At 56.4% G+C, this 25,992-nt stretch overlaps 1 protein-coding gene across 8 annotated transcripts in view; it reads left to right on the top strand.

The window, feature by feature from the left end:
* The window catches only part of KCNAB2 (potassium voltage-gated channel subfamily A regulatory beta subunit 2), a 91,512-nt gene that overhangs the window by 20,941 nt on the left and 44,579 nt on the right, over window positions 1-25,992 (top strand). For 2 of the 8 annotated variants that reach the window (XM_014862182.3, XM_044769555.2), the window contains exons 2-3: window positions 15,906-16,034; window positions 17,229-17,270. The exons of 1 other annotated variant lie outside the window; for it this stretch is intronic. In XM_014862182.3, coding sequence (XP_014717668.1) covers window positions 15,958-16,034; window positions 17,229-17,270 — 119 coding nt within the window. In that variant the 5' untranslated portion in view covers window positions 15,906-15,957. Of the gene's footprint in view, window positions 1-3,768; window positions 3,926-15,905; window positions 16,035-17,228; window positions 17,271-17,351; window positions 25,950-25,992 lie in introns of those variants that run through there. 5 more of the 8 variants (XM_070511248.1, XM_070511249.1, XM_014862172.3 and 2 more) reach the window with 4 other exon arrangements.

The raw sequence follows: 25,992 nt of genomic DNA, 5'->3' as shown, positions 1-25,992 counted from the left end.
AGGGACGGGGTCCGGGGGGGGATGTGGCTCTGAGGGTGTGTGCGCAGCAGAAGCAGATGGGGGTGGCTCCGTGTCTGAGGCCCTTGTTGCCCGAGGAATGAGGGTGGCCTTCTGTGGGGTGTGGGAGTGGAGGGAGCGCTGTCCCAGAGCAGAGCTGGGCGAACCTATTCCCCAAAGGCCCAGAGAGTCAATGCATGAGGCTCACAGCACAGCCTCTGTCACAGCTCCTCAGCGCTGCCGTGTCACGTGAAAGCATGGACAATTCGTCAATAAGTGTTATGGATTGAATGTTTGTGTCGCACAAAATTCACATGCCGATGTATGTGGAATGTATTTGGAGGGGGCTCTTTGGGATGGGATTAGGGTTAGATGAGGTCATAAGGGTGGGGATCAGACTGGTGCCCTTGTAAGAGGAGGAAGACACCTGTCCACATGTGAGGACACAGTGAGAAAGAAGGTCTGCAAGTCGGGAGGAGAGCCTCACCAGACACCAAATCTGCTGGACCTTGATCTTGGACTTCCAGCCTCCAGAACCGTGAGAAAGAAATGTCTGTTGTTGAAGCCCCCATCTGTGGCCTGAGCAGACCAAGACAACAAGTGAGTGAGGCTCTGTGCCAATAAAACTTTATTTATGGACACTGAAATTTGAATTTTATGTAATTTTCATCTGCCATGAAATAGTCTTCTTTTGTTTTTCTTTCAAATGCTTAAAAACATGAAAACCATTCTTAGCTCCCAAGCCATGCAAACACAGGCACAGGACACATTGGGCCTGCGGGCCGCAGCCGTTCTGACCCCTGTCCCAGCGCAAGGAGGGAGGCCACCCCGCTTCACTCGCTGCTGACCACGACCTGAGATGCAGCTCTTGGTTCTTGGCGCCTCTGTTGTTTTCCAAAGGATTTCATCGAACTGCCGCACCTGTGAAGGAGGTGACGTGGGAGTTCAGGGAGAGGCCATACCAAGGGGGGCTCACTAAGTGCCCCGAGTCTGGAGTTGGACCCTCGAGCACCAGATCCCTGCTCTGCCACTCACCAGCTGGCTGACCTCGGCCTCAGCGTCCTCGTCGGCACAATGGACAGTCACCCAGCCGGTCTCTGAGCTTCCGTGGGGTTCTGTGTGATAGCCATGTGAAGCATGTTGCATGACATTGGCCCAAATTATATTTATTAACTAAGTCGGAAGCCTTGTGTGGAATCGTTGAAAGAAGCCGCATTGTTCACTCCCGATGGGGCGGGTGAGCAATGCCAGGTATCCCGAAATGCTCGAAGGAATGCCGGACGACAAAGAGACCGGATTTGTCTCCAGAGGATGCAGGTGGGCCCAGCAGGTGGAAGTTACGAAGAAGCCAATTTCAAATCAACATAAAAAGGACCTTTTTCATCTTTTCAGTTGTCCCCAGGGGAATGGTCTGCTCAGGGTCTCCCATGGGTGGAGATGCGCGAGACCCACTCACGGGGGGTCTTACAGGGGGAATCATGTGTCTGTAGAGCCCTGGACCCGTGCTCTGTGCTCCTCACGCCGGGAGAGTCTGGGAGGCATGAACCCAGTTCTCTTGCTACACTCAGGGGACGTGCCACCCCCAGAGTCCTGGGCCAAAGGAATGTGAGTTGCATCGAGGCAGATTTATTCAGTACTTGCTCCTTAAGTTGTGAAAATATCTAGAACTTCTGTGAGGTCCACACTTAGCAGGAAGATATTTTTGGTGGTCCCAAGACCAGCCTGGCCACCACCTTGTTCTGTGGTTGCACTGGGGAGACAGTACAAGACTACTTGCTGCACGGGTCACCCCACACCGTCCTTGGTGTTGCCACCTCCTGCCCCCTGACCCGGCCCGAGACGCCCCCGCCTCCCCCCCACATCACTTCTGCTGAGAATGGGGGCAGAACTTGGTAGGCAGCCTCCCCCGTGAAGAAGAGCATACGGGAAGAGCCTGTCCCTTTCCATCAGGAAGAAAAGCTTTCCTGAAAGTCCCACCCCCCAGGACTGATAGACTGCATCCTAGGCCATGCTCACTGGAGGATAATTCAAGAAAGGGGCTCTTGGGTGGCATGATCAGTCAGCAACTCTCTCTGCCATGTTTATTGATCCGGCTTCAACCTATGGTCCAGGCACATCGATGCAGAGGGGAGCTGCTTATTGACTAAATGAGGCATTTCTAACCTTGCCACCCAGCATTTAACAACCCTCTGCCTTCCTGGTCCAAAGTCACTTTTTAAAAGAAGTTGGCAAATACCTGAAAAAATATGATTTACTTTTAGGGGCCAAGAATGGAGCTGCGGTTTGAGGTCTGGTTCGTTGTGGCTAACACACTTCAAAGCAACTGGTGAGCTCGCACGAGTTCATTTGAAATGTTTGACTTTTACCCGCTGCTCAGAGATCCGGGATAGCAGTGAATTAAGTCTGCATTCGCAGACCCGCAGAGTTGGTCCTGGCAGGCAGTGGAGGGTGCTGTCCTGAGTCAGGCCCAAGGGGCTCCAGGGCCAAGGGAGGTCACTGTTATACTGGTAGAGGAAAGAGCCCTAATCTGGAGCCAGACGCACCTGAGTCTCGTCCCAGCTCTGCCATGGATGGGCCAGGTGGCCCTGGGTGGTATTTAGGATCCATGGGCCTTGGTGTCCTCGTCTGCAAAAGTGCCCTTCCCTGTGGGAGTTAAGGACAGGAGGGCTGAGTCGATGCCCAGAGGGGCTCGGCCGTGGGACACCACCCCCGCCATCTCCCTCCTGGATTCTCCTTTTTTTCTCATTTTCCCATGTGCTCTCCTTGCTCCTTCTGTCTTCTCCATCCTGTTCCTCTCTCGATGCCTCTGCTTTCATCAGCCAGTTATGAGATGTTTACTGAGCACCCAAACTGTTGCTTCTCCCTTCTCTTTCCTCCTTCTTCACCCCATCGCCCCATCTGTGTCTTAATCCCACTGGGACCCACTGGCACTTCCCATCTGAGGCACAGGCACCAGGCTGGCTGACTCCTTGCCTGAGGCTTCAGAGCCCCCGCCCACCCCTCGGGAGGAGGTGGGGTCCACCCCATTCCCCCAGAACGGGCTGGAGACAGCCTAGCATAGTTGGCCAGCACGAAAGGAGATGGAAGGTTCCCTCCAAGACCTCCCTTTGCCTAGCTCTCTCCCAGGTGAGGGCCTCCTCAGGCAGGAAGGGCAGAGCAGGGAAAGGCTATGGTGGGGAGGAAGAAAACCTCCCCAAGAACGAGGACCGCCCCCATCCTCCCAGGCCACCCCACCCCGCACATCATCTGCTTGCACCTGTTGTGTCCTGGCACAGTGCATGTTCCCTGGGACCGCGAGTGGGACATGGGTGAAACAGAGCCCTACCCTGGGCTCACCCTCCGGGTGAGGGCATCTTAACAGTACTCAGCTCAGAGCACAGATTTGCAGTCAGCCGGCACTAGGTTCGAATCCGGGACATGGGCCTGACCTCTCTGACCCTCACTGTCGTCACCTGTAGAGTGGAGAGAGTAGCAGTCCCCCTCCCAGGGCTGTGGGGACGACAGGATGAGGGGGCACAGGTGAAAGGCATGTAGCCCGGCCCTGTCACAGAGCTGGCGCGAATAGGTGGGAACTCTTGTGTGTCACCAGGACTAGCTGTGGCTGCACATCTGTGCCCCTCCGTCCCTGCAAAGGGCTCGCAGCCTGCCTGGGAGGGTCTGCCTCCTGCCCCGCGCAGCTGCTACACTGCCAGGAAGGCTGGGGGCGTGTGGGGCCCTCCTCGGGGCACTTCTGGGACTGGAGGCCACACCCAGCACCCCAGGGGCCCAGGCTTGCCAGGCGTCCTCCGCTCTGCGTCGCACTTGCTGCCACCAACTTCCTGGTCGGCCTGGTCCCTGCGTGCTCTGCTTTGCTGCAGTCGGTAACCGCGTCTTCCACCTCAGACACAGGAAAATGCTCTCATCTCTGGCCGTTCTGATCCAGGAGCAGGTACTGGGGTGTTTCAGAGACCCTGTTTCCCAGGGTGGGTTTTGTGCTTGAGGGGCGGACACCAGGCTCCATGAGCAGGGCTTGGGTGTCCCCTGATGTCCAGGATGAGTCAGGCCTGCACCCCTGTGCCCCATGCCCCCATGGGGCTGGCTGCAGCGGGGAGGGAGCTGCCCCTGCAGACACCCTACCAGGCCCCATGTGGCGTCCTCCCTGCCTGCGCAGTGACTGCCCAGGCAGGCGGGGGGGTGGGTGCAGCAGCCCGGCACCCAGAGGAGGGGTCTGACGGCGACATGGCTCTGCCAGCCAGGCTGCTGACTTCTGCTTTCATCCCCGGGGCAATGAGACTGGAGGCGCCTGGAGATCCAGAGCACCGCGGGGCCGCCTCTGTGGGGTGGGGGCGGTGCCAGCTGCCGAGCAGTCCTTGCCAGCTCCTGAAGAGATTCCTGCCCCTCTGCTGACTCCAGGGGACCCTGGCCTGGGAGGTCCCATCTCTGAGTGGAAAGTGGTTTCGCAGGAGGAAGAAGCGAGGGTCCCTGCCTTAAAAACAAAGCAGATGGGTCCCCACCCCTCCTCTCTCCTGCAGGGCTGAGTGCAGGGCAAGGGGGCAGGTGGCTGGAGGACCCCTTGAAGCCCTTCCCCACCCTGCAGTTCTGTCCTGGAAGGGAGGTCTGTGGTCACCACGCAGGGGAGGTGGTGGGTTAGCCAGCTCCCGGCTCCCAAGGGGCTTCCCCCCACCTAGAAAAGCCGTCAGCAACTCTCGGTGCGCGTCTCTTCCCTCCCCCACCACGCTCTCTTCTTCACTTCTGGGCCCAAGCAGGATATCGGGCAGGGTGTGGTCACATGGAGGCCGGGGCACGAGATGGGGAGGAGGCTCTGAGCTTCCCCCGGTGGGAGAGGAGAGCTATGCCATGTTTGCTGAATGAATGACTGAGAGAGGCCTGTGGCCTGAGCACTCAGGAATGGTTATGGAGATTCTGAAGCGCCGTGGGCTTCTGCTTCCTGTGTCTGGCCCCAACTCGCTGCAGGTCACTCGGTCTGTAAAGCGCTGAGGCCCACTCCCCCCGGCACCAAGTGAGGGCCCTGCACCCTTCCACCTGTGGTCACCAGGATCAGGGTGGAGCTGGGGGAGCCCCCAGGAGATGAGGTCCCTGACCCCCATGGTCTGAGCCTCTGTTCCCTCGCAGGGAAGGAGGACGGCTGTTTCTAAGCCTGGGGGTCTTTGGCCACTGACCCCGGCAGACCCCCAGCCATCACTGTGCACAGCCCAGACGTAGCCAGGAGCCGCAGCAAGCTTTCTGCTTCAGTAGGAAGGCACCCAGCCTGAGAAATGGGTGTGGATGTGAGTGGGCTATATAAGTGGGAAGGCATTTCAACGCTGCTTCGGGAAAGTTGGAATTTTTTGGCTATGGTCTTTTTTCCTTTAAAGATTTTATTTTTTTCCTTTCTCTCCCCAAAGCCCCCGGGTACATAGTTGTATATTCTTCGTTGTGGGTCCTTCTAGTTGTGGCATGTGGGACGCTGCCTCAGCTTGGTTTGATGAGCAGTGCCATGTCCGCGCCCAGGATTCAAACCAACGAAAACACTGGGCCGCCTGCAGTGGAGCGCGCGAACTTAACCACTCGGCCACGGCGCCAGCCCCCGGCTATGGTCTTTTTTTTAATGGTGGCGTTAATTAGATATGAATGGGGACGGTCCTTGCAACAGTCTAGACCTGGGCTCTGTGCTGGGTTGACTTGTTTATAATCAGGAGACAGACATTTGAATGTGGCTTTGAAAAGATTGAAATTTTCAGCCTGTGATCTTTTCAAGAAATTCTTACTGGAACATCAGTTAGATATATGAACAGACATTCTGTCCGGTAGTCTGGCCCTTGGGCTCCGTGGCTTGGTCCAGATGCTGCACTGTTGTCTGACCACGTGAGGTCCACACTGCTTAGTGTCTGGTTGGCGGGTCACCATGCCACTCGGCTCCCCCTGCTTAGGCCTCGAGAGCTTGGACAAGAGAGAGCTTTCTTTGTGGCGAAGAGCAGGTGGTCCTGGGCCTGACTCCCAGGCCCCAGAAATGTTTGTACCATTCTCCCTCACCCCATCTGAATCTGAGCAGGACCTGGATGGTGCTGTTTGGGAACTGGGTTGTTGACCTCCCGACCCCTTCCAGCACTGGGCCTCTGCTTGCTCCGGAAGATGCCCCCGCAGGCAGAGCGGATACCCCAGGGGCACTCAGATTCTGCAGCCGCCTTGGTCAGCAGCACTCGCTCTTTGTCACTAATCTTGCTTGTAGGAGAGGAGTGGGCTCCAGTCTCGGGCGCCTGGCATCCGGGAGAGGGGAAGGGTGTGTTACGCAAGAACCTCTCCAGATCTCTGTGGTTTCGAGCAGTTACACCTCTTCCTGTCGCTTCATGAGACGCGTGGTCATGGCCGTGGCCTCTGCAGGCTGTGGCCCCATAAAAGGCGTGGTTTCGTGCTGTGTAGTAGTCATAGCAGCACTGAGGGCTTTGGTGGGCAGGATTGCCAGAGTTTGAGAAGCAACATGCAAAGTGGCATCAGTTCAGGAGGCAGGAGCTTGAGTCCTAGCCCTGAGCCCTGAGGCTGCCAGGAAGATCACCCTGCCGTCTGTCAGGTGGAGCCGTTCCTCTGCTCCCCGTCAGTCCGCATGCACTGAGCATCTGCCTGTGCCTGGCGCTGCTCTGGGACACACCCATGAACAGAAGAGATGAACCTTGCTGTCCTGGTAAAGCCAGCGTTCCATGGTCTCAGGGGATATGGAAATGGAGTAAATGTGGGGTGCTGTAGTAGTGACCCCCAAGATGGCCTGCAATGGGCCTGCCCCTGGTCCTTACATCCTCCCTCATGGTATTGGGGTTGGTCTTTGTGACCAATAGAACAAAACTTCGGAGCCTCTGTCATAAAAGACATCGCAGCTTCTCTCTCTTGATCCCTCACTCTTGAGAAGCCAGCTGCCATGGCGTAAGAGATCCAGATGGTGAGGAGCTGAGGGCCCCTGCCCACAGCCACGTGCATGAGACATCTAAGAGGCACCTCTGGCTCCAGTCGAGCCTTCAGATGAGACTGCAGCCCCAACCAATATCCGGACTCAGCCTCGGGAAAGACCCTGAGCGGCACCACCCAGCCAAGTCAATCCCAGTTTCCTGGCTCTCGAAAACCAAGTGAGACATGTTTGTTGTCTTAAGTTGCTAATACTTGTCACGTGGCAAAAAATAACTCATATAATGTTATCATTCTTAAGACCTCAGCTAACTAGGAACAAGCCTTCTGGAAACCTGGAGCTTCCAGGATGGTCCAGAATTGGGATGCAGCCACAGAAGGCCAAAGAAGCCCAGGTCCCCCCATGACGCTGAATCTTACCTGTGCGTGGCTGGTTGCATCCATAAGAGATGAGCCTTCTTCTGGAAAAGAAGAGGAGCCTTCTGAGAGCAAAGGCAAGAGGCAGTGAGGGGAAAGCAGATGTTGTAGCAAGCCTGAGGACGCATCTGTGCAAGAGGGACTGCATTTGCCTTTTGCACATGGTGCAAATGTCTGGGAAGGAGCTGTGGTCAGCAACTTTCCAAGAAGCACCCCCACAGGCCGTGGGCCAGCGCCTGCCCTCTGCCAGGGCCAGGCACAGGCAGATCCCAGCCTCCATGCCCATCGCTGTGCACCCCCACCTGTTAGCACGTGAGACCCTCTCCCAACTCCTGTTATTGTCCTATTTCACAGATGAAGAAACTGACACTTGGGAGGGTGGAGAGATTTGCCCAAGGTCATCCACCAATAAATGATGGAGTTAGGATTCAAACCGAGGGCCAGATCTGAACCCCGACAGGGCCTTGCCTCCTCCCCAACACCTGGAATGGTCTCCTTGGGTCACCCAAAGAGGGTGGAATTATGGCTTCGACCCAGCCCTAGGAGAAGAGAGAAATGTGTGTGGTAGGCTCCGCTGAGATTTCGATTTAGAAACAGTTACCCTCTTCAGTGTTCAAAATGCTCACTTTGGATCAAGAGATCTCACTAAATGAAGGTTCCCACCACCCGAGTTTTCTTGTGCTCTAGAATCTACAGTAGGGAGACAAACATGGCCTCCTTTTCCAGTAGCTTGAAGTAGCTCCCAGCCACCCACCAGAGTTATAATTTAATAAGGATGACCCCGGAGAGTAAAGCACAGCAGAGTGTGCTCCCAGGAGTGCTAAAGTTACAAGTCCACTCACCTGCTGTGTAACAGTCCTGGTGGAGGTCACAGTGAGCGTTCATTTATCACACATTCGTGGTCGGCTGGCTCCAGGCTGCAGGGCTGCTGGCAATGCCCAGTCTAGGCTGGTGGCTATTGCATGTGCAGCCTGGCCTCTTTGGACCAGCCAGGTGGTCTGGGGCAGGTTCATCCAAGATAACGGCAGAGGCTCCAGGGCAAGTCTCGGATGGCCACGGCTGGAGCTGGTGCATCGTCATTCTGCTCACTCTCCATTGGCCAAAGTGTGTGTGTGTGTGTGTGTGTGAGCATGTGTATGTGTGTGCATGTGTCTGTGTGTTGAGGGGAGGCATCAACCACCCAGCAGAGGACGTGGATACTGGGAGAAGTGAGGAATGAGGGCTACTGGTTCAATCTCCTGTACCCTCATACCCTTCGTCCATGCAAATTAGATTCCAGCTCAGTCAACCAGAACATCTGGGTAACCAGAACAGGTGGTTCCCAACCAGGCCCGATCAGAAAGTATCTTCTGCTATTTTGTGTCTCCGTCCTGCACCCATGAGCTCGGGTCTGACCTTTCTTCGTAGTTTCTCGTTTTAAGCTGCATCTTCATTTTCTTCTCTCTCCTGCATGCGCTGAATTCTCCCCATCTCATGCAAGGAGCTCTGGTCAATGCTGAGAGGCTGTGGATTCCATTTTTAATGCTGAGTCTGAAGGGATCAGTGAGAGAGGGAGGGAGGAAGAGAGGGGGAGCCCTTCGCAACTCCAACTCAGACCCCCGCCTCCAGGCACATTTGCCCCCAGAATAATACAGTCATTTATCCTTAGCTCCAACAGAGGAATTGAGGGTTATGTAGTCCAGGCCCCCATTTCGCAGATGAGGAAACTGAGGCTCAAAGAGAGAGAGTGCTCGTGTGTCTGGTCATGGGCGCCTCACCTTGGTCCACTGGACCCCAGGACTTCTTGCAGTTTATCTGGTTTATTCTGGTGCTTTCCCTCTTTGCACAAAAACGTGCTCGTCCGTATTTAAAGTCACCTCATGGGTCCGCTTTTCCAGAAGACTGCCAACCCCAAGTCTCAGGGCCAATCTCAGGCCCCAGGGTTGCCTGGAGGGGCCCGTGGGGCCCTCAGTCAGTCCCTGAAAGAGTCTACACAGCGAGGCCTTGCCAAAGCTGCAGCTTTGAGGACAGCTTAGGACCTCCAGGAATCCGTTTTTGTGTTTTCTTCTGGACTAAACTCGGCTGCCTGCCCTCTCACCTCCTCTGCACCCAGAGCCCTGGGCCGCACGTTGGCCCTTCTAGAAAAACTGAAGTTGAGAAAACACCCACAGCAAGAGGTTGCAGGGGAACCGGAGTCTCGCACAGCCTCAAAAAACCGCCCCCGCAATTGCTGGTTAGTTACGGAGGGGATGCACTGGGCCAGGCGGACACTGCCTTAGCCAAGTGACCGCACCTGGCTTAGCCCGGGATGGACAAACACGTGTACCTCCTGGTGGGATATGCGAGAAAGACACAGCTTGCAAAAAGGTTTAGTCCCATCTAATGGTGAGGCAGCAATCAGACAAATACAAAACGTGGGACAGTCTGCTAGACAAATGGCCTGAGCTTTTAAAAAAAGATTCAGTGTCATGAAAAACAAAAATGAAAAAATGGGGGGCTTTGGGGGTGCTAGATTAGGAGAGGTGGAGGGAAATAACCAAGGCCATTTGTGGACCTTGAGTGGATCCTGGGTTTTTTAAAAAGCCATAAGATATATTTTTGGGATAATTGGGAACGTTTTAATATAGGCTGTATATGAGGTGGTATTGAATTAGTTACCTTAGATATGACCGAGTATTGTGGTCGCGTAAGACAAAGTTCTTATTCTCAGAAGATGTTTGCTGCCGTCTTTAGGGGTAAAGCACAAGAGATCACAACTATCAAATGTTTCAGAAAAATGTGTGTGGGGAGGTGTAGGGAGAGGAGCAGGAGAGAGAGGGGAAGGGAATGCAGGCAGATGAGGTGAAATGTTGTCTAACTGGCGAATAGGATGAAGGGTATATAGGTGTTTGTTGCTATTCTAATTTTTTACATCATTTCTGATGTGTGAAAGTTTTCAAAATAAGTTGGGGAGAAGGAAGACAGTGCCCATATGTGAGCCTCCTGACCTTTTAGGTCCCCTGCCATCCCTGTCAGCGAGAGAGCTATGATTTACTCAGCATCTTTCCTCCCGGGTTCAAAGTGTTTTCATATCTTACTTCTCTTTGCTCCTGTGAGAAAGTGTGGGCAGACCTCTGTGAGCGCTTCGTGCCTCAGTTTCTCCAAGTATAGATTGGGGTGGTTTGCTCAAGGTCACACACAGACCAGGTGGACATGCAGGAAATGGAGGCGCCCAGACTGCAGACTCCCAGCCTGCACCCCAAACCAGCACCCTCCCAGCTGCCAGGCGCCCCCACCCCTCCTGTGCCTGGTCTGTTGTCAGATGGTTTCTGAAGCCTTTCTCCCCAGCTCCGCCTGCCTCCCACGCTCTGTGGTGCAAGCCCAGCACTGCCTAGGATCCACAGCATCCTCACTAGGATGTTGGCTCCTCAGGGATTGGCCGCTGGGCGGAAGCAGTGGCTCCTGATTGGACAGTGGCAGCTGCAGAGTAAGGAGGTGGGCTCTGGGCAGGTCGACTCTACCCCTGTGACTGCATCCTGAATACAAAGCAGGGATCGTGGGAAAGCTTCACCGATCCTCCCCCTCCACTGTGAGGTGGCAAATGTGCCAGCCCCCCAGGAGGAACGAGGCCTGCGGTTCCTCGTACAGGGGGCATCGGAGCGTGGCCAGTACCCTGCTGTGGCTATAGACTGGAGAGCTGGCCGCTGGCTCAGAGGAAACCTGACCTTCCAAAGTCCAGGCTAGGTAGGGGTGTGGAGGGGGACAGGTGGCCTCCCCAGCCACACATCCTTAAGTGCAGCCAGTGATGCTGGTTGTCCCTGCACCTGAAGCTTCCCCAAGCGCCCCCCCCCCTTGGACAGAGCAGGCATTGCACCCTCCAGAGAAGACTGCCCTTGTCCTGCCTGCAGCGCCGTCCCCAGGCCCTCCCGGTGTATTCTGTTTGCAGTTAACACAGACTGCCCACCCGCTTCCCTTGTGCTTCTTCCGGGTGGGCCTTCAGCAGGCTGAGTCACAAAGTCATTCATTTATTCATTCATTCATTCAACAAATATTTGAGTGTCTACTGTGTGCCAGGCACGGCTGTGAACACAACAGAGAAAACTGCCTGCGTTCATGGAGCTGGCATCTTGCTCAGGAGGGAGACGCAGATCTAAATGGGGCAGCAGGTAAAGTGTGGGGTATGTTAGAAGGTGACAAGTGCCAGGGAGAAAAGTGATGCACGGAAAGGCCTAGGGGAGTGTGGGGGAGACGGGGTTTGCGATTTAAGATAAGATGTCCAGAGAAGACTCTGTGAGAAGGTGACCTTTGTATAAAGAGGCGGAGGTCAGAGAGGGGGCCCCAGGAGGAGCAGGGGGCCCTCTGATCCCTGATCTCTGGGGTCAGAGAGCTACTGATGGAAGGAAGAGCAGGTACAAAAGGCCTGAAATTGAGTGTCTGCTGGGTCCATGGGACCCCAAGGAGCCAGTGTGGCTGGGGCGGAGTGAGCAAGGGGGCAACAGGGGATGTGGTCAGAGGTCATGGGGCGGGCGGGGCAGGGCCCAAGGTTGTCGCTAAGATTTGGGCTTTCACTCTGGGTTGAATGGGAAACTGGGAGGTTTGAGCAAAGTAACGACATGATCTGATTTATGTTCTAGAAGGTTCACTCTGGCCCCTGTAAAGTAGTTGATAAGGGGTAACTGCGGAAGCCGGGAGAACTGTCAGAAAGCTGTTGTGGGGACCCCCGCGAGAGAAGGTGGTGCCCTGGATCAGGAAGGAGGTGGTGGGGACCGCTGTGAGAATTTTGGGATCCTGGATGTTTCTGAAGATGATCCAGCGATGGGAATGGCTGTGGGAAGAACAGGGCCGGGGGAGTGAATCCGAGGCACGTCTCTCACATCCTCAGAGATGCCGAATGGGGAGTTGAAAAAATGAGTCTGGGGTTCGAGGGAAAGTTGGGTGCTGGAGATATAACCATGGGGGCTTGCAGTATAGTGACCGAGTTCAGAGCCAGAAGACTGGTGGAAACCTGAGGAACTTTGTGTGGATGGAGAGAAAAGGAGATTCAAGGCCTGAGTCTGGGCAGCTATGGAAGTTAGAGATCAGAGATGAGCAGGAAGCGGCCAAGGAGACTGAGAAGGAGCAGCTGGAGACAGGGAGCAGCAGAGCCAGGAGCTGAGCGAGACAGCGGAGAGCAGGCACTGGGGACTTCAGAAGGAAGGAGTGGGACGTTGTCATCTTGAAGAGTAGGGGAGAGAAGGGCCCCGGGCAGGGGTCAGCAAACTTCTGTAAAGGGCCAGGGAGTAAATATTTTAGCCTCATAGGCCACAAGGTCTGTATTGCAACTGCTCACGCTGCCCTTGTAGCACAAATGTGTGGAGGTGTTTCAATAAAACCTTACTTCCGAAAATCGGCGGCAGGCCAGGTTCGGCCCACTGTCTATAGTCCAAGACTGAGGCCCCAGGCCAGCGGTCCTCAAAGTGTGGTCCCTGGACTAGCAACATGGGCACCACCTGGTGACCAGTAAGAAATGCAGATGCTTGGGCCCACCCCATATCTGTGGAATCAGAGACTCTTGGTCCTCATGCTGTTTCAAATGCAGATTGAGTTTGTGATTCTGGAATTCTGGAAGGTAAAGACCCCTGAGTGCCCTGGCTGGGGGTTGGGCACCATTTCTAGGCAGCTGGACCCAGCCAGCTGCTGCCATGGAGGAGACAGCAAGGTGTGGAGTGGGCCACACCCCCCAGGCAAGGGCATGGGCACCCCGGTCTGCTCTTGGCTGCCTGGCCCCCATTCCCTTAGCCTGTGTGAGGACATCCTGACCCCACCTCTCCCAAGGCCGCTGGACCAGCAGGTTTGGACAGGCCTTGGGGACAGCTCTCCTCTCAACAGGTGGTGCCTGGTGCCCCGTGCACCCTTAGCCCTGTGGCCATGGTTTACTGTTTGTGTCCCTCACTCACTCTGGAGTGCCTCGAGGCAGGGGCTCTGGGCTGTGGTACCGGCAGCCTCCAGCACCTGCGCACAGTAGGGCCTCAGCAAATGTTCTGTGGGCTGGTGAGTTCACCACCCTCTGATTTAAGATTAACCACTTAGTGAGATGATCGGATTTCATGCCCTGAGTCACCTGGGAGAGCAAACTCCAAGAGCAGCCAATGGGCTCAAAGGAGAGGCTGTCCTTGAGGCTCCCCAGGCCCCAAGGCCACAGGGACTCAATTCCCCCGGAGCCGCATAACCAACTGCTCTCCCAACAGTTAGATGGCAGCCACCTCTGGGCGTGTGGTGGCCCAAAAGTGCAGTGCCTGTCCGCGGCTCGGGGCTCTAAGAAGTTTCTTGCATAGATCTGGGCAGGTGCGCATCAGGCTGGTACCTCTGGTGACGGTGATGCTGAGGGAACCCAGAGTAAAGGAAAAGGTGACCAGGAGGCCTTCAGTGTCCTCCCAGAGCCAGTCTGCAGGGCGATGGGTGGACAGGGCCGAGTGGCCAAGGTCCTGTGTGAGAGGAGCACCGAGGGGCCCTGGGCGAGGTTCGCCTGGATTACGTCCTCACAGCTGACAAGGAATTGCCTGATGAGCCAGAAGACATGGATTCAGCATCAGCCCAGCACCTGCTGTTTTTCTTTTAAGGATTTAAATGCATTTTTATTTCTTTCATCATTCCATTCCAAATGAGGCTCTTTCAGGAGAAAACTCTGGGGACCCTTCATTGACCCCACGTCTCCATCATCTCTGTGAGGTTGTCACGGTAGTGACTCTGACCTGTATTTTCTCTCCCCATTTGTCCAGCGTGTTCACACACACACGCTCAACCCCTCAGTCAGAGACCTCAGTTATGAGCAGGACCTAAACCTGCACCACGAAGGTGCCAGCACCAGGGGACGGGGAGTGTCTGGAGGAAGCCCACATCCTGGTGACGGTGACAGGAGGTCCCTGGGAATCACGTGAACAAAGCCCTCCAGCTTGGCACTCGGCTGGGGAGTGTGCTTACCCTCCAGTTTTGGGGCCCCATCACGGGTAGGGCTGTGTTTTGAGCCCAGACCATCCCTTTACCCATTGGCGGAGGACCACGCGATTTTGGATCTGGGGGCCGTCACTCTTTCAGGAGCCATGTGTTAACCCCTGCCGAGGGCCAGGCCCTGTTGTAGGTGCAGAGGATATAGCCGTGAGCGAGACCAGCAAAATCCCTGCCCTGGGGAGAGCTGGCGCTCTAGAGAGGGAGCCAGAACCCAGGGACAGACAGCAAGAAGCTTGGTTGGTGTTACCTACACAGCGTCCCTACACGGGTCGGCTGGCTGAAGCTGGGAGAAAAGCCCTGAGCGTGAGGTTAGGGGCGGGCTCGCCAAGGAGGTCCGACAACGAGAAGGGCTGTGGCACAGCGTTCAGGCAGAAGAACGGTCAGTGCAGAGGGCGTGCACTCAGCCTGTTGCGAAGGCCAAGGCGGCTGGGGTCCATGAGTTAGGGGTGGAGGGCTAGAGGGCGCAGGTGGAGAGAGTCAGGAGGCAGAGCGTGGAAGGCCTGGGCGCCATGACCAGGGGAAGGAGAAGAAAGGGTGACGTGACCTAATGTACTTTTTACAGGGAGTCCTCTGGCTGCCGGGTGGACAGGACTGCAGGCCTGAGGGTGGAGCGGGGGATCCGTTCAGAGGCTGATCCAGTGGTTCGAGTGAAAGGTGACAGCCACTCAGCCCGAGGGTAGCAGCAGCAGAAGTGAATGGATGCATGTCGGCTGTCGTAGTCATTATCTGTTGATGCATAAAATATTACCACAAACTTAGAGGCTTAAAACAACTTTTATTCTCTCAGTTCCTGTGGGTCCGGAGTCCTGGCACTGCTTACCTGGGTCCTCTGCAGAGCTTTTCTGAGGCTTCACAAGCCTGCAGTCAAGATCTTGGCCAGGGCTGGTGTCTCATTTGAAGGCTTCACTTGGGAAGGATCCTCTTCTAAGCTCCCATTTGAAGGAGTCATTCTTGTGGGCTGTTGGAGTGAAGGCCTCAGTTCCTCGCCACATGGGCTCCTCCAACATGGCAACTTGCTTCATGAGAGCCAGCAGGGGAGAGAGCCTGCTAGCAAGACCGAGGGCGTGATCTGTGTTGCCTAATCGTGGAAGTGATGTCCCAGCACCTGTGCCTTGTTCTCTTGCTTAGGACCAAGTCACTAGGTCCAGCGCACACTCAAGGGGAGGGGGTTACACAGGGGCATGAGTCCCAGGTGCTGGGGGTCGTGAGGCATCTGACAAGCTGCTTCCTTAAAGCTGAGCAGTGGTACCAGCAAGTTGCAGTGGGCTGGAGTCAGGGGTCAGGGAAGATGAGGCATCAAGGATTACCCTGCATGACCTTGGTGCCACTTCCTGGGACGAAGAAGACAGTCCCAAGTTCCGAGTCCACAGATCCCCTCTGGAACCGCCATTTCTGCATAGTTTGGGCAACAGGAAAGTGCTCCCAGAGCCTCAGAAAAGCAATCGAGAGGGCAGAAGGACCCCCACGAAGCATTGGGGTGGGAAGTGGAGAGATGGAGTGGAAATCATTCACAGAGTCATTGGACCCGATCATCAGCCTTATCTGAGCCCCCGGGTCCATCTGTCTGTCTGTCTGATGAGGGACATACAGATCCCTGAGGAACTGGGCCTTCACGATCAAGACGCCGTTGGTCTTTTTTAACCACCTCCCCTCCCACTTGGCTTTTCCTCCAGAACCTTCCCTCCGTGAAGAAGAGAGCAGGTCGGGACCAGTGAGGCCGGCTCCATGTATCCAGAATCAACCACGGGCTCCCCTGCTCGGCTCTCCCTGCGGCAGACAGGCTCCCCCGGGATGATCTACAGGTGACCCCACCCACCCCACCCTCGGCCCCTCCCAGGGTCAGCCTTGCCTCTGAAGAGGAGTCCCCCTGGGTCAGTCTCCTTCCCTTGACCCAGAGGGAAGGACCAGGGCTCTGAGTGGCACGCAGGCAAGCATTTTCTCCAAGGAAAGGAATGGAAGCTTTTAAAACTAAAGTGGGAAAGAAAAACCCAAGATTTGCTGGGTGGACCCAGGATTAGACTCCTGCCTTGTTCCTGACTGCTCTGAAATATTCCACTGGAGGTGACAGAGGCCCGAGAGTGGGCTGGGGCCCCTTCCCGCTTCCCTTTCTTTCATCTTACACATCGCAGCTCCTGTAGCCCCCTGTGTCCCACCAGCTCCCCCAATGCCCTGAGGGAGCCTCAAAGCCTTGCAGGCCTGTAGGAACCATGTCTGCCCATTTTCAAATGCTGGGGGAGGGTGGGGGCGGCCAGGTGCTCAGGGGACACCCTTGACCACCTCCTTGTGACAGCCACTTCCAAATCCAGCTCTGGGTCTTTCTGTTTGGAAAGTAGTCCAGTTTGGACCACAGGGAGGGCATGCAGAAGGCCTTGGGTGTGAACTGCTAGCTCCGTGGACAGAGCACAGAACCCAGGTGGCAGTCACTGTTACGAAAGATGAGGGCCCAGGTGCAACCCCCAGGGCCCTTCAGTCCTTGATTGATTGGACCTTCCTAGATAATTGTTAGCACCTGAGTCAGAGCACATGTCCATGGAACCCACAGGGGAACTGGGTGTCCCTCCTTCCTCAAGATCCTAAAAAGAACCCCATGGCCACATGCAGACTTACCAGCATGTGGGGTGATGGGCACAAGAAGATTTGAGGGTTTTCAACTATTGTTCCAAAGCATATTTCATTAAAACCCAGACAGACTGTCCCCTCAAGGTTACCTCTTGTCTTCGTTTCCTGTTCAATGTGGGATTGAGGCCAGGCACAGAAGGACCCCCTAGTGTCCCAACACAGCGGGCCTCTGCCTGTGAGTGCCACTGGGTGGCACTGCTGCTGAGCACTTGGTACCCATTGCGCATCCTCCTGACAGCCGGGAGCAGAGCGGGGTGGGGACGGGGCTGCGGGCGTCGCTGATGCTGCCCGGGCTGGCCCCTCCCTGTGGTTAATGCCAATTGTGGACTCTCTCTCTTCTCTCCCCTCCTTTCTCTCTCCTCCATTGCTGTCCGCAGTACTCGGTATGGGAGTCCCAAAAGACAGCTCCAGTTTTACAGGTAACGAGCCCTCCGTTCTCCCTAAAACCCGCAAGCTGAGGCAGGGGAGTGGGTGGGAGGGCCACGCCCATCCAGGTCAGGTGTGCTGGTGATTTCTCAGAAGTGAAAATCCCCGGATAAGATTGGTGCCCACCCACACACCATTATGTACTGTCCCAATGAAAACGTGAATTCCCATTCACTGTATGTGCTAATCTAGAATTCGCTTTCATTTGCACAAATGGACTTCTGACACCTGCTTAGCTCTCCCCAGATCTGCCATAAAACCTCACTGCTCGGGCGGCAGGTGAGGTGCTTGCCTGTCGCCGCGAGTTTGTGCTTCTTAGGTTATCAGAGTAAAAGACGGTGTGGCCAGCCCAACCCTCTCCTCCTTTCCGGGATTTGAGCTGATTTGTGGCCTACAGAGCTCAGGGTAATCAGAGGCCAACACCTTTCCGGGGAAGTGTGGCTGCCCCACGGCCTGGGTTGGGGTTGGGGCGGGCTTCCGACCTCTTTCCGATGCATCTCCCTGTTTGCGAATCGGTGCGCCGGTGTCTGCGGGCGAGAGGCTGTGCCCTAGAGGGACGTGGCGTGGAGAGGCCCGGGCTCGCGGCAAAATCTTCTAGGCCGGTCCTGTCCTCCCTCTGGGCGGCCTCTTCCTAACCCATAAAGTTCGGGGTGCTCCACAAAGACACATGCTTCTTGGGAAGACTCTAACTCCAGGAATTCACTTTAATTGACATTTTCCTCCTGTTGGGAAAATGTCAGGGGTACAGAACCCATGGGCCAGCGCCGCCAGCTTTGGGACTGTGTGGGGATTCAGTGTGGCTCTTGGCGGCAGGGCCCTGGTGTGTGTTGTGCATCTTGGTGTCCAGGCATGGGAGGTCTCTCTGTCTAGAACCAGCTCCCCAGGGTCACGCACACCCACTGGTGACAGCCGTGGGGCAGTTACTGTCCATGCACCAGGAAGCTCAGGCAGTGGGTGCTGGGCTGGGCACTCAGTTTCCACGTGGCATTTTCCTTCCCACAGCCTCGGCACCTCTGCACAGGACCGTGGGCCTGGGTCCTCAGACTCATTTTGCCACTGTTTCAGGGCCTCCCGTGAGGTCTCACTCCTTACAGGGAGCTCTAATGAGATGACCAAATCTTTGATTCTACTGAAATTTTTCCTAGAAAAGATTTTGCCTGAAATAGTTAGGTCTGAACCTGGGCTTGCAAATGCTTTTATTGGATGAAATGTTTATCGTCATCTCTGTATGTGTGGCATAAGATGTCAGAATGCACATGTGAGATTCATCCCAGAAGGATGTGACCAGCGAAACCAAACATGCACTTGAACTGCATCCTCAGCGATCCCAGGCCTGCCTCACTCCCTGAAGGAAAGGAGTAGGGGAGACAAGTAGGCAGAAAAATCCCAGGCACAGACGGGCCAGTGGAAAGGGCCTTGCCCGTGGGAGACACGGAGGAAATTGTTGGATGTGAATGAGTGGAAATGAAACGGTGTTCCACGCTCCTCGCTGGCCCTCGGAACCCATGGATCCAACCTGCTGCCCACCCCTCTGGGCATGCTCTGGACGAGCATCCTGTTCCTGTGAGGCCTTCTTGCCCCAGGGTGAGCTCTGTTGGAGAGCTGGACCCCGAATCGGAAGACCTCCCTCTCAGCTCCACATTTGATGCCACAAGCTTTGGCCATCCTGCCCTTTGCATCTCTAGTGTGGTTTCTTCACAGGGACACTCAGCGTCTCTTGCGAGGCCTCTGACAATGACCGCCAAGGGGGTGGGATCTTTGTTCACTGTACTCGGTGCCACTCCCAGTGGGGCAGCCTCGTCTCTCAGGCACTGACATGGCTGTGGGGGGTGTGTGAGCCAGTCAGCAGTGTGGCACCCTCTCCTCTACCAGGTGAAGGTTCCAGACGTGCACCCTGCCCTCAAGCAGCTCACAGGCTGGTCAGGGAGGTGAGACCCTGTATCTGTCAGCTCTCACACAGAATGCTGCATAACAAACAAGCCCAAATGCAGTGGCATAAACACTAAGCATTCATTTCTTGCCTATATGTCTGTGGGTTGACCGGAGCGAGTTCCTCTAGGCTGAGCTCCGCTGGCTTTGTCTCTGAGCTGCAGGTTGGGTCCAGGTGTTCGCCGTCTCCCCCTCCTTAAGCTGGGGTATCTCAGACACATTCCTCTCATGGCAGAAGTGCCAGAGGAAAAGCAAAAACATGTAATGTCCCTGAAGGCCTCTGAAGGCCTACGGTTAGAACCGGCACCCTGGCACTTCTGCTTATTCTTTCCGCCTAAGCAAGTCTCGCCCCAGCCCAATATCAAAGGGCAGGAAAATATACTCCTCCCAGTGTAGGAGGAACTGTAGTCATGTGATACAGAGCAGGGTACGGGATCAGCAACAGTAATGATATCTACCCCAGAACCCGAAAGACTCTGATAATATCTAGAAGGCAAAACTTGTCGTGGGAAGAGTCCACAGAGCTGTTGGGGTTCGGAGGAAGGAGTGGTCCTGGCCAGCTGAGAGTAGGGGAAGGCTTTGTGGAGAAGCCAGCACAGGGCTGTGAGCCAGACCTTGAAGGCTGAGCAGGATTCAGCACAGAGACCAGGAAGAACATTCCAGTAGATGCAACAGCCTGAGCCACACCTTGGAGGAGTGGACAGAGAACAGGAAGTGGCGGTTCAGACTGGGCCATGAGGGATGGGATGGAATGTGACAAGAGGCCAGACTGTAGAGGAAGATAAGGGTCTGATGGGCAAAGACCTTGAATGCCGAGCAGAGGAGCTTAGACTGCATTCAGTGGGCACTGGGGAGCCATCAATGGTGTTTGAGCAGGGCAGGGATCATATCCCTGCTGTAGGAAGGAAGCCGGGTCACAGGGAGCAAGATGGGGGACAGAGAGGCTGGATGTGGGAGACCAGGAAAGATGGAGAGGGGCGAGTGAAGGGGAGTCAGTGTCAGAAGCCACCTCCACGGCGTTTGACGACTGACCGGCAGGCACTGAGAGGGACGTTGCGTTGACTGGGGGAGTGGCGGCCCAGGGGAAGGAGATGGGCCTCGTTCACAGTGTGTCTGGCTGATGACGCCACCCAGCAGTGAGGCCCAGGGCCGCCTCCAGCGGGGGGATGACGTGTGACAGAGGCCGGAAACTGACATGGCAGGCTTGGGCCTCCGAGAACCGTCCCAGTGCCCTCACTGAGGCCTCTCCAGAGAGTCGCCCACTGCTGCGCCTCTGGCTCGCGGCCCCTCCTGCCCACCCAGTTCATTTACCTTCTGCTCCGGGTCTAAGGCAGTGGTTCCCCCGGGGTGACAGCCACCTCGTTTGCAGGTTTGTCACAGCTAAACAGCTCAGCCTCCATCCAGAATCCCACTGGCACCAGTGCACCCTTTTAGAACTGGCTGTTCTATGTCAGAATTTTTTGGCATCCTGGGATGACCCACAGTGCCCCCAGGGTCATGACCCTGAACAGGGGCCCAGGATAGCCTCACCCCAGAGCTCAGCCTCGAAGCATTTCCCAAACCCCAGGTCAGCACGTGTGCTGTGAAGAAAGGTCCCTGTGCCCCTGCCTGGAGGCAGTAGCAGCATAGGGTCCAAAGAGCAGACTTCTAGAAACTTCCAGCCATTTATAGGTACTGGGAGTATAGGGTATATGATCTAGGGCATGTCCCGGCAGAAGGGAGGAAGGGCGTCCATCCACGGTGCTGACAGGAGGTCTCGCCAGACCCCAGCCCCTTCACTGTGGGCGCGGGGGTGTCACATGCTGTGGGGACCCGGCTCCCCCACTGCAGACAGTTAGGAATGTGATGGGGCGGAAGCTACAAGCCAGGCCCCGTCCTCAAGTAACAGAAAGTGCAGCCCGCTGCTCTCACCCGTGGTCCGTATGTCTGGCACTCGGGGCAGTGGAAGCAGAGGCAGAGGGGTGTCTCCCAGGGAATCACAGGACCCCAGCCAGTGCCGCCCCCACCTCCAGCCCCGCATGCGGGAGCGGCCTTGCCAGGTGGACCGGGCAGCTGCGCTTCCCGGGCTTTTAGGGGAAGCGGCGCTCGTGAATAATTCAGCCTCTTTCTCTGAGATGAAAACACCCTAATAGGACTAATGGACTCGCTGCCTCCACACGCGACCCTTGTGGGACTCTTCTCATTCACCAATTGCTTCTGACGTTCTGCAGTGACACTCCCTAATGAAAAAGCTGCTGCACCAGATCCTCAGAGCGTCTGGTGGACCCTAATAAACCAGACGCTGTCCTTTCTAACAAGCAGACGCCTGGAAGGCAGGTGAGTGGCCCTGTCAGCTCCAGGAGCGCAAGTGGCAGCGCCTTCTTCTAGGGTTGCTGCTTGGGGGCGAGCATCCCGGGAACCGAATAACAGAGGGACGATATTTGGGGATGTGTTTGGCTGATCTGAAATGAGACCCAACTCTATTTTTTCAAAGCGGAAAACCTCAAAAAAGGCCAGCCCCAGGTCCCCGTGAGATGATAGCCGGAGGCGGAGGGTGGGCATCTGCGCTTGAGCATGCTTGCCTCCCGGTCCTGCGAGCAAGCGAGCGCCTGCTGGCCGTCCGTGTCTGGGGGAGACCTGGGCAAGCTGCTCCTACCTCCGTGGGCTCCCCACTAGGGTTCAGCATTTTCAAGTTTCCTGGGGGTGGCAGCAGGGAGGTTTGTGGCTGTCTGAAGGTCTGTCTGGAAACGCAGGCCGTGAGCACGGGGCTGCCGTTCGGGCCTTGGTTTGCTGATTTTTCTCCAGCGAAGATCGTTTTGTTCCTACCGTGACGCAATGCCGTGCATTCTAGAGCCGCGCTCGAATGATCTGCTTCCCCTGCATCCCGCTTTCAGGAACTCTGGCTGCTTTCTCTAACATCGAGGCAGATGTCGCTGTTTAAGAGATAGTCAGGATTCCTTGCACCCCTCATGTCTCATGCTTTGGTGGCTGTCAGTAAACAGACCACAGCTCAGCAACGCCGGGTGGAAGGCTGTTCGGGGAGGTCGAGATTCCCACTGACTTAATGAGGTTAACGTCTCCATTTCGTTTTTCCGTGTCACGGTGTTCATCCACGTGAATTCCCCGGAGCCCCCCAGTCCACAAGAATAGATGTGCAAAAGGTAGGCCCAGAACCTGCAGGCGCGACGTGATTAGTGACGGCTGCTGAGGAGGGGGCTCACTTTCCTCAAGATGGGGTGCAGGCTCAGGATGGTGAGGAGGAGGAGCGAGAGGTCGGGGTCACTGTGCTTTGGAGCTCTGAGAAGCGAGGGGGCCGAGGCAGGAGCCCCAAGGATGTGCTCCTCCTCCCTTCTCCCAGGAGTGTCTTCCTGGGGACCCTTCATCCGAAGACCCAACCCTGCTCGGGTCGCCTTGGGAGGAAGCGGGAATAAGCCCCAGCATGAGGAAGTCCCGGGAGCCAGACTGTCCTCTCCCACTGGGCAGCACTGGTGACTGTCAAGTCCCACTCTGCCTTCTGTGTCCTCCCCCCTCAGGGTGGGAGGGGGTCTTGCCTCCCTCCAGGACCTTGAGAGGAGGAACACCTCCCAGCCTCTCCCTTGCTGTGCCCACACCCCACTTCTCCACAAATCCCCTGGCCCGAACCTGCCCTGGCACCACGGGACACTCACAGCAGGAGGCTCTGGGCTCCTCTGAGCTGCAGATGGCCCCGCCCCACCCACAGGCCCTCCCAATGAAGGGTCACAGCAGAGGAGGCCGGGCCCCACAGAGAGGGGCCCTCTGGATCCTGGCCACACCCATCTCATCAGGAATGTGTGCTCTCTGTGGGACTTTCTATCCTATTCAACATTCTCTAGTGGTGTCTGGTGTCCGCACAGCTCCCTCGGGTCACTCAGGCCCATGTTCGCGTGTACCCTCTCCCTGCCGGCCTGCCCCCTCCCCACCCTGTTTTGTGTATTTTGGTCCCCACACAAGTTACCGTAACTGTGTCATATCCCACGCCTTGTTGTCAGCAGCCGCCTCCCCACGTGCAGCAAGCTCCTGCTGCAACGCCAGCCCCTGTCCAGTTGTCCAGGCTGGTCCCATGCAGCCCGAGGCAGCCTATGCAATAGGCCTCTGCTCGTCCCACTTCACGGACGTGGAGACTGATGCTTGGCGGGTCAAGCTGTCTGACTCAGTAGCGCTGCGTGGGTACCCCTGTGCAAAACCTGGCTGCTTAGCCACTGTTATCCCAGCCCCAGGGCCTTGGCTAGATTTCCAGAGCCAGACCAGACCAGGGTTGCTTTTTGTGGGTAATATCTTGAAAGCTAATGGCTATTGATCTCAGCCTGGCTGGGAACGTACGTCTGAGGGGGGCTCTGCTTTTTGGGTGAGCTCCTGCAGCTGCAGCCTGCGTGGCTGGTCTTCTCTCTGAATGCAGACCCTGCTTTCACCACCCCCCCCCCCCACCACCAGCAGCCTCTGGAACAGCTGCCTGACGCTGCCCTGTGTGCACTTGAAGGTGGGGGGGGTGGGGCGGAAGGGAGGGAGCTGCTGCCTGTGGGCCTGCAGGGCACTGTTTCTTGAGACAAACCCCACCCTGGAGCCCCACGCCCCTCTGCTGCCCCAGAGCAGTTCTCCTGGAAAGTGGGGATTTTTGTAGAGGGACAGCCCTGCCTGCTTTAGTGTCCATCAGAGACCTTAATCCAAACCCTTGGGGACACCAGAGGTCCTGGGCCCTGCAGGCTCCCTCTGTGGATCTGAGCCACGGTGAATGCAAGTTCTGGCCTGGGGGCCCCCCACTCCCCACAGAAGGCAGCCTGCAGAGCGCCATGCCTGAGTCAGGGAGCCACCTCCAGCCCCGCCAGGTGCTGCCGGGCACTGCCAGGGAGATGCTCAGCTACTGCTGCAGGCACCGAGCAGACAGCAACGGAAGCAGACAGAAGAGTGTCATCCCCCCACCCCCCCAGCCTGGACCTGGGGGATCAGATGCGACAAAAAGATGATTAGAGAAGACTCTAGCCATTAGATGATGATACGTGCCATGGAGAAAAAAACGCAACAGGAAAGGGGATATGGAGTGTGGAGTGGGGCGGAGAGCTCACCCAAGGAAGGGTGAGCCCAGGGCAGCTCCCACCACCTCGCCCTCAGGCACTGAGCTGCAGCCTCTGCAGCTGCCTCAGCTCCGGGGACAGCCCCTCCAGCCCTTCCCAGGGATAATCGAATTTGTTCTCCCTTGGAGCAGAGGTCGGGGCAGTGCTGGTTCCTCCAAATCCCAGGGCTCGGCTCCGGCACCCGGCTTTGCAGCTGACCCTGCAGAAAGGGGGGCTCCGTCTTACCTTCTGTCCTCGGTGAGGATGCTGGGGCCGCTGTGCAGGCAGCTACGCCAGAGTAGAGGGCTGTGGTCAGATGCGGGGTGAGTCCCTGGACTGTAGACCACCCCTGCCCCCCGAGGCTGTGTCCTTGTTGCCTGGTCAAAGATGCCGCAGGATGTGGACGCCCAGCCATGATGCCACCTGTCGTTGATTCACTCACTTATGCACGTGAATTAACGCAAATGGTAGCATTCCATCATGCACACACTTCTTCCTCTTGCCTTTTTTTTTTCACCACTATCTTTTAGGACTCATTGCATATCAGCCCATGTAGAGACGCCTCATTCTTGATGGCAGCACGACTTTCCATGATATGGCTGGACTGTCGGTTACATAAGCAGTTTCCCCATCGATGGACGTGTATGTTGTTTTTAGTTTCCAAGAGTGTGCAGACGTTATTCAGGATGACTATTTAGCAGTGGTTCTTAATATTTAAGCTTTGAAATTTCCCCATCCGTACTAAGCCTATTCCCCCTCTTTGTCTTCCTGCCTTCTCTTGCAAAACTTCGTGGATTGTGACATACTTAGTTATCATAGAGCATGGCGCCTCGAGAACTGTGCTGGTGCGATGACGCTTTCTACAAGTAGAGAATGCGTGTGTGGACAGCCTTTCCCTTTAGAAGGCTTGAAACAAACGCACAGGCCCTTCCTGGGGCGGGGCGCCCCTGGCATGTGGGGTTGAGGTGCCGCGTGGCCTAATCACACTAGAGTTTGCTTCAGCAACAAGTGCGTGGCTCGCCGGGGACAGCCCTGTACTGGTTTTATGCTGCGAACGCCTCCAGAGAGCGCCGTGATGTCACGTCTTCTTCTTTGGGGGCTCAGGCTGTCTGCATGCTCCCCGTGCCCCCATTTTCATTTGGAGCACTTTTGAGTTCTGCCGCCTGGAATGCAGCTTCGCCTGTGCTTGGCTCACGAGTGCGGGGGCAGAAGAGGGTGACTTAGCCAGAGCTCCCGGCCAGTGCAGCTTTGAAGACGGAGAATCTCATGCCAAGAGGTATTTACATCCTGGGCCTGGCCCTGTCCCCAGGCGCCAAGACCCCTTGGTGGCTGCTCTAGTTGGAGGATGTGTCTCTGCAGCCGCCCTGCCCCAGGGACAGCGTCCAGCCCGGGCCCTGGGAGTAGCAGTACACTCTCTAACCCACCGCACCCGGCGTTTCCCGTCTGGACAGTGGTGGCCTCCAGGCCGGGCGGCACCATGTTGTCCATGACGTACAGCGAGAGCCTGAGGAGCGTGAGCAGCAGGTGTCACTCGGACTGGGCCCTGCACCCCGTCCGCCAGACCGACACGCTGGAGCTGCAGCGGCTGCGGGAGGTGCGGGCGGCCGCCCAGGCCAGGAACATGGAGAGCTTCCTCCGCATGCACGGCCTCTCCCTGGACAGCTGCACCGCCCGGCGCACAGGCATGAAGTACCGGTAAGGCCAGGCTGGGGCTGGGCGGGCAGGACGCCGGACGCGG

The sequence above is a fragment of the Equus asinus genome, chromosome 5 (assembly GCF_041296235.1).
Source record: "Equus asinus isolate D_3611 breed Donkey chromosome 5, EquAss-T2T_v2, whole genome shotgun sequence".
NCBI classification, from domain to species: Eukaryota; Metazoa; Chordata; class Mammalia; order Perissodactyla; family Equidae; genus Equus; species Equus asinus.
Note: the sequence above shows the minus strand (reverse complement) of the source record. Positions and strands in the feature narration are given on the sequence as shown.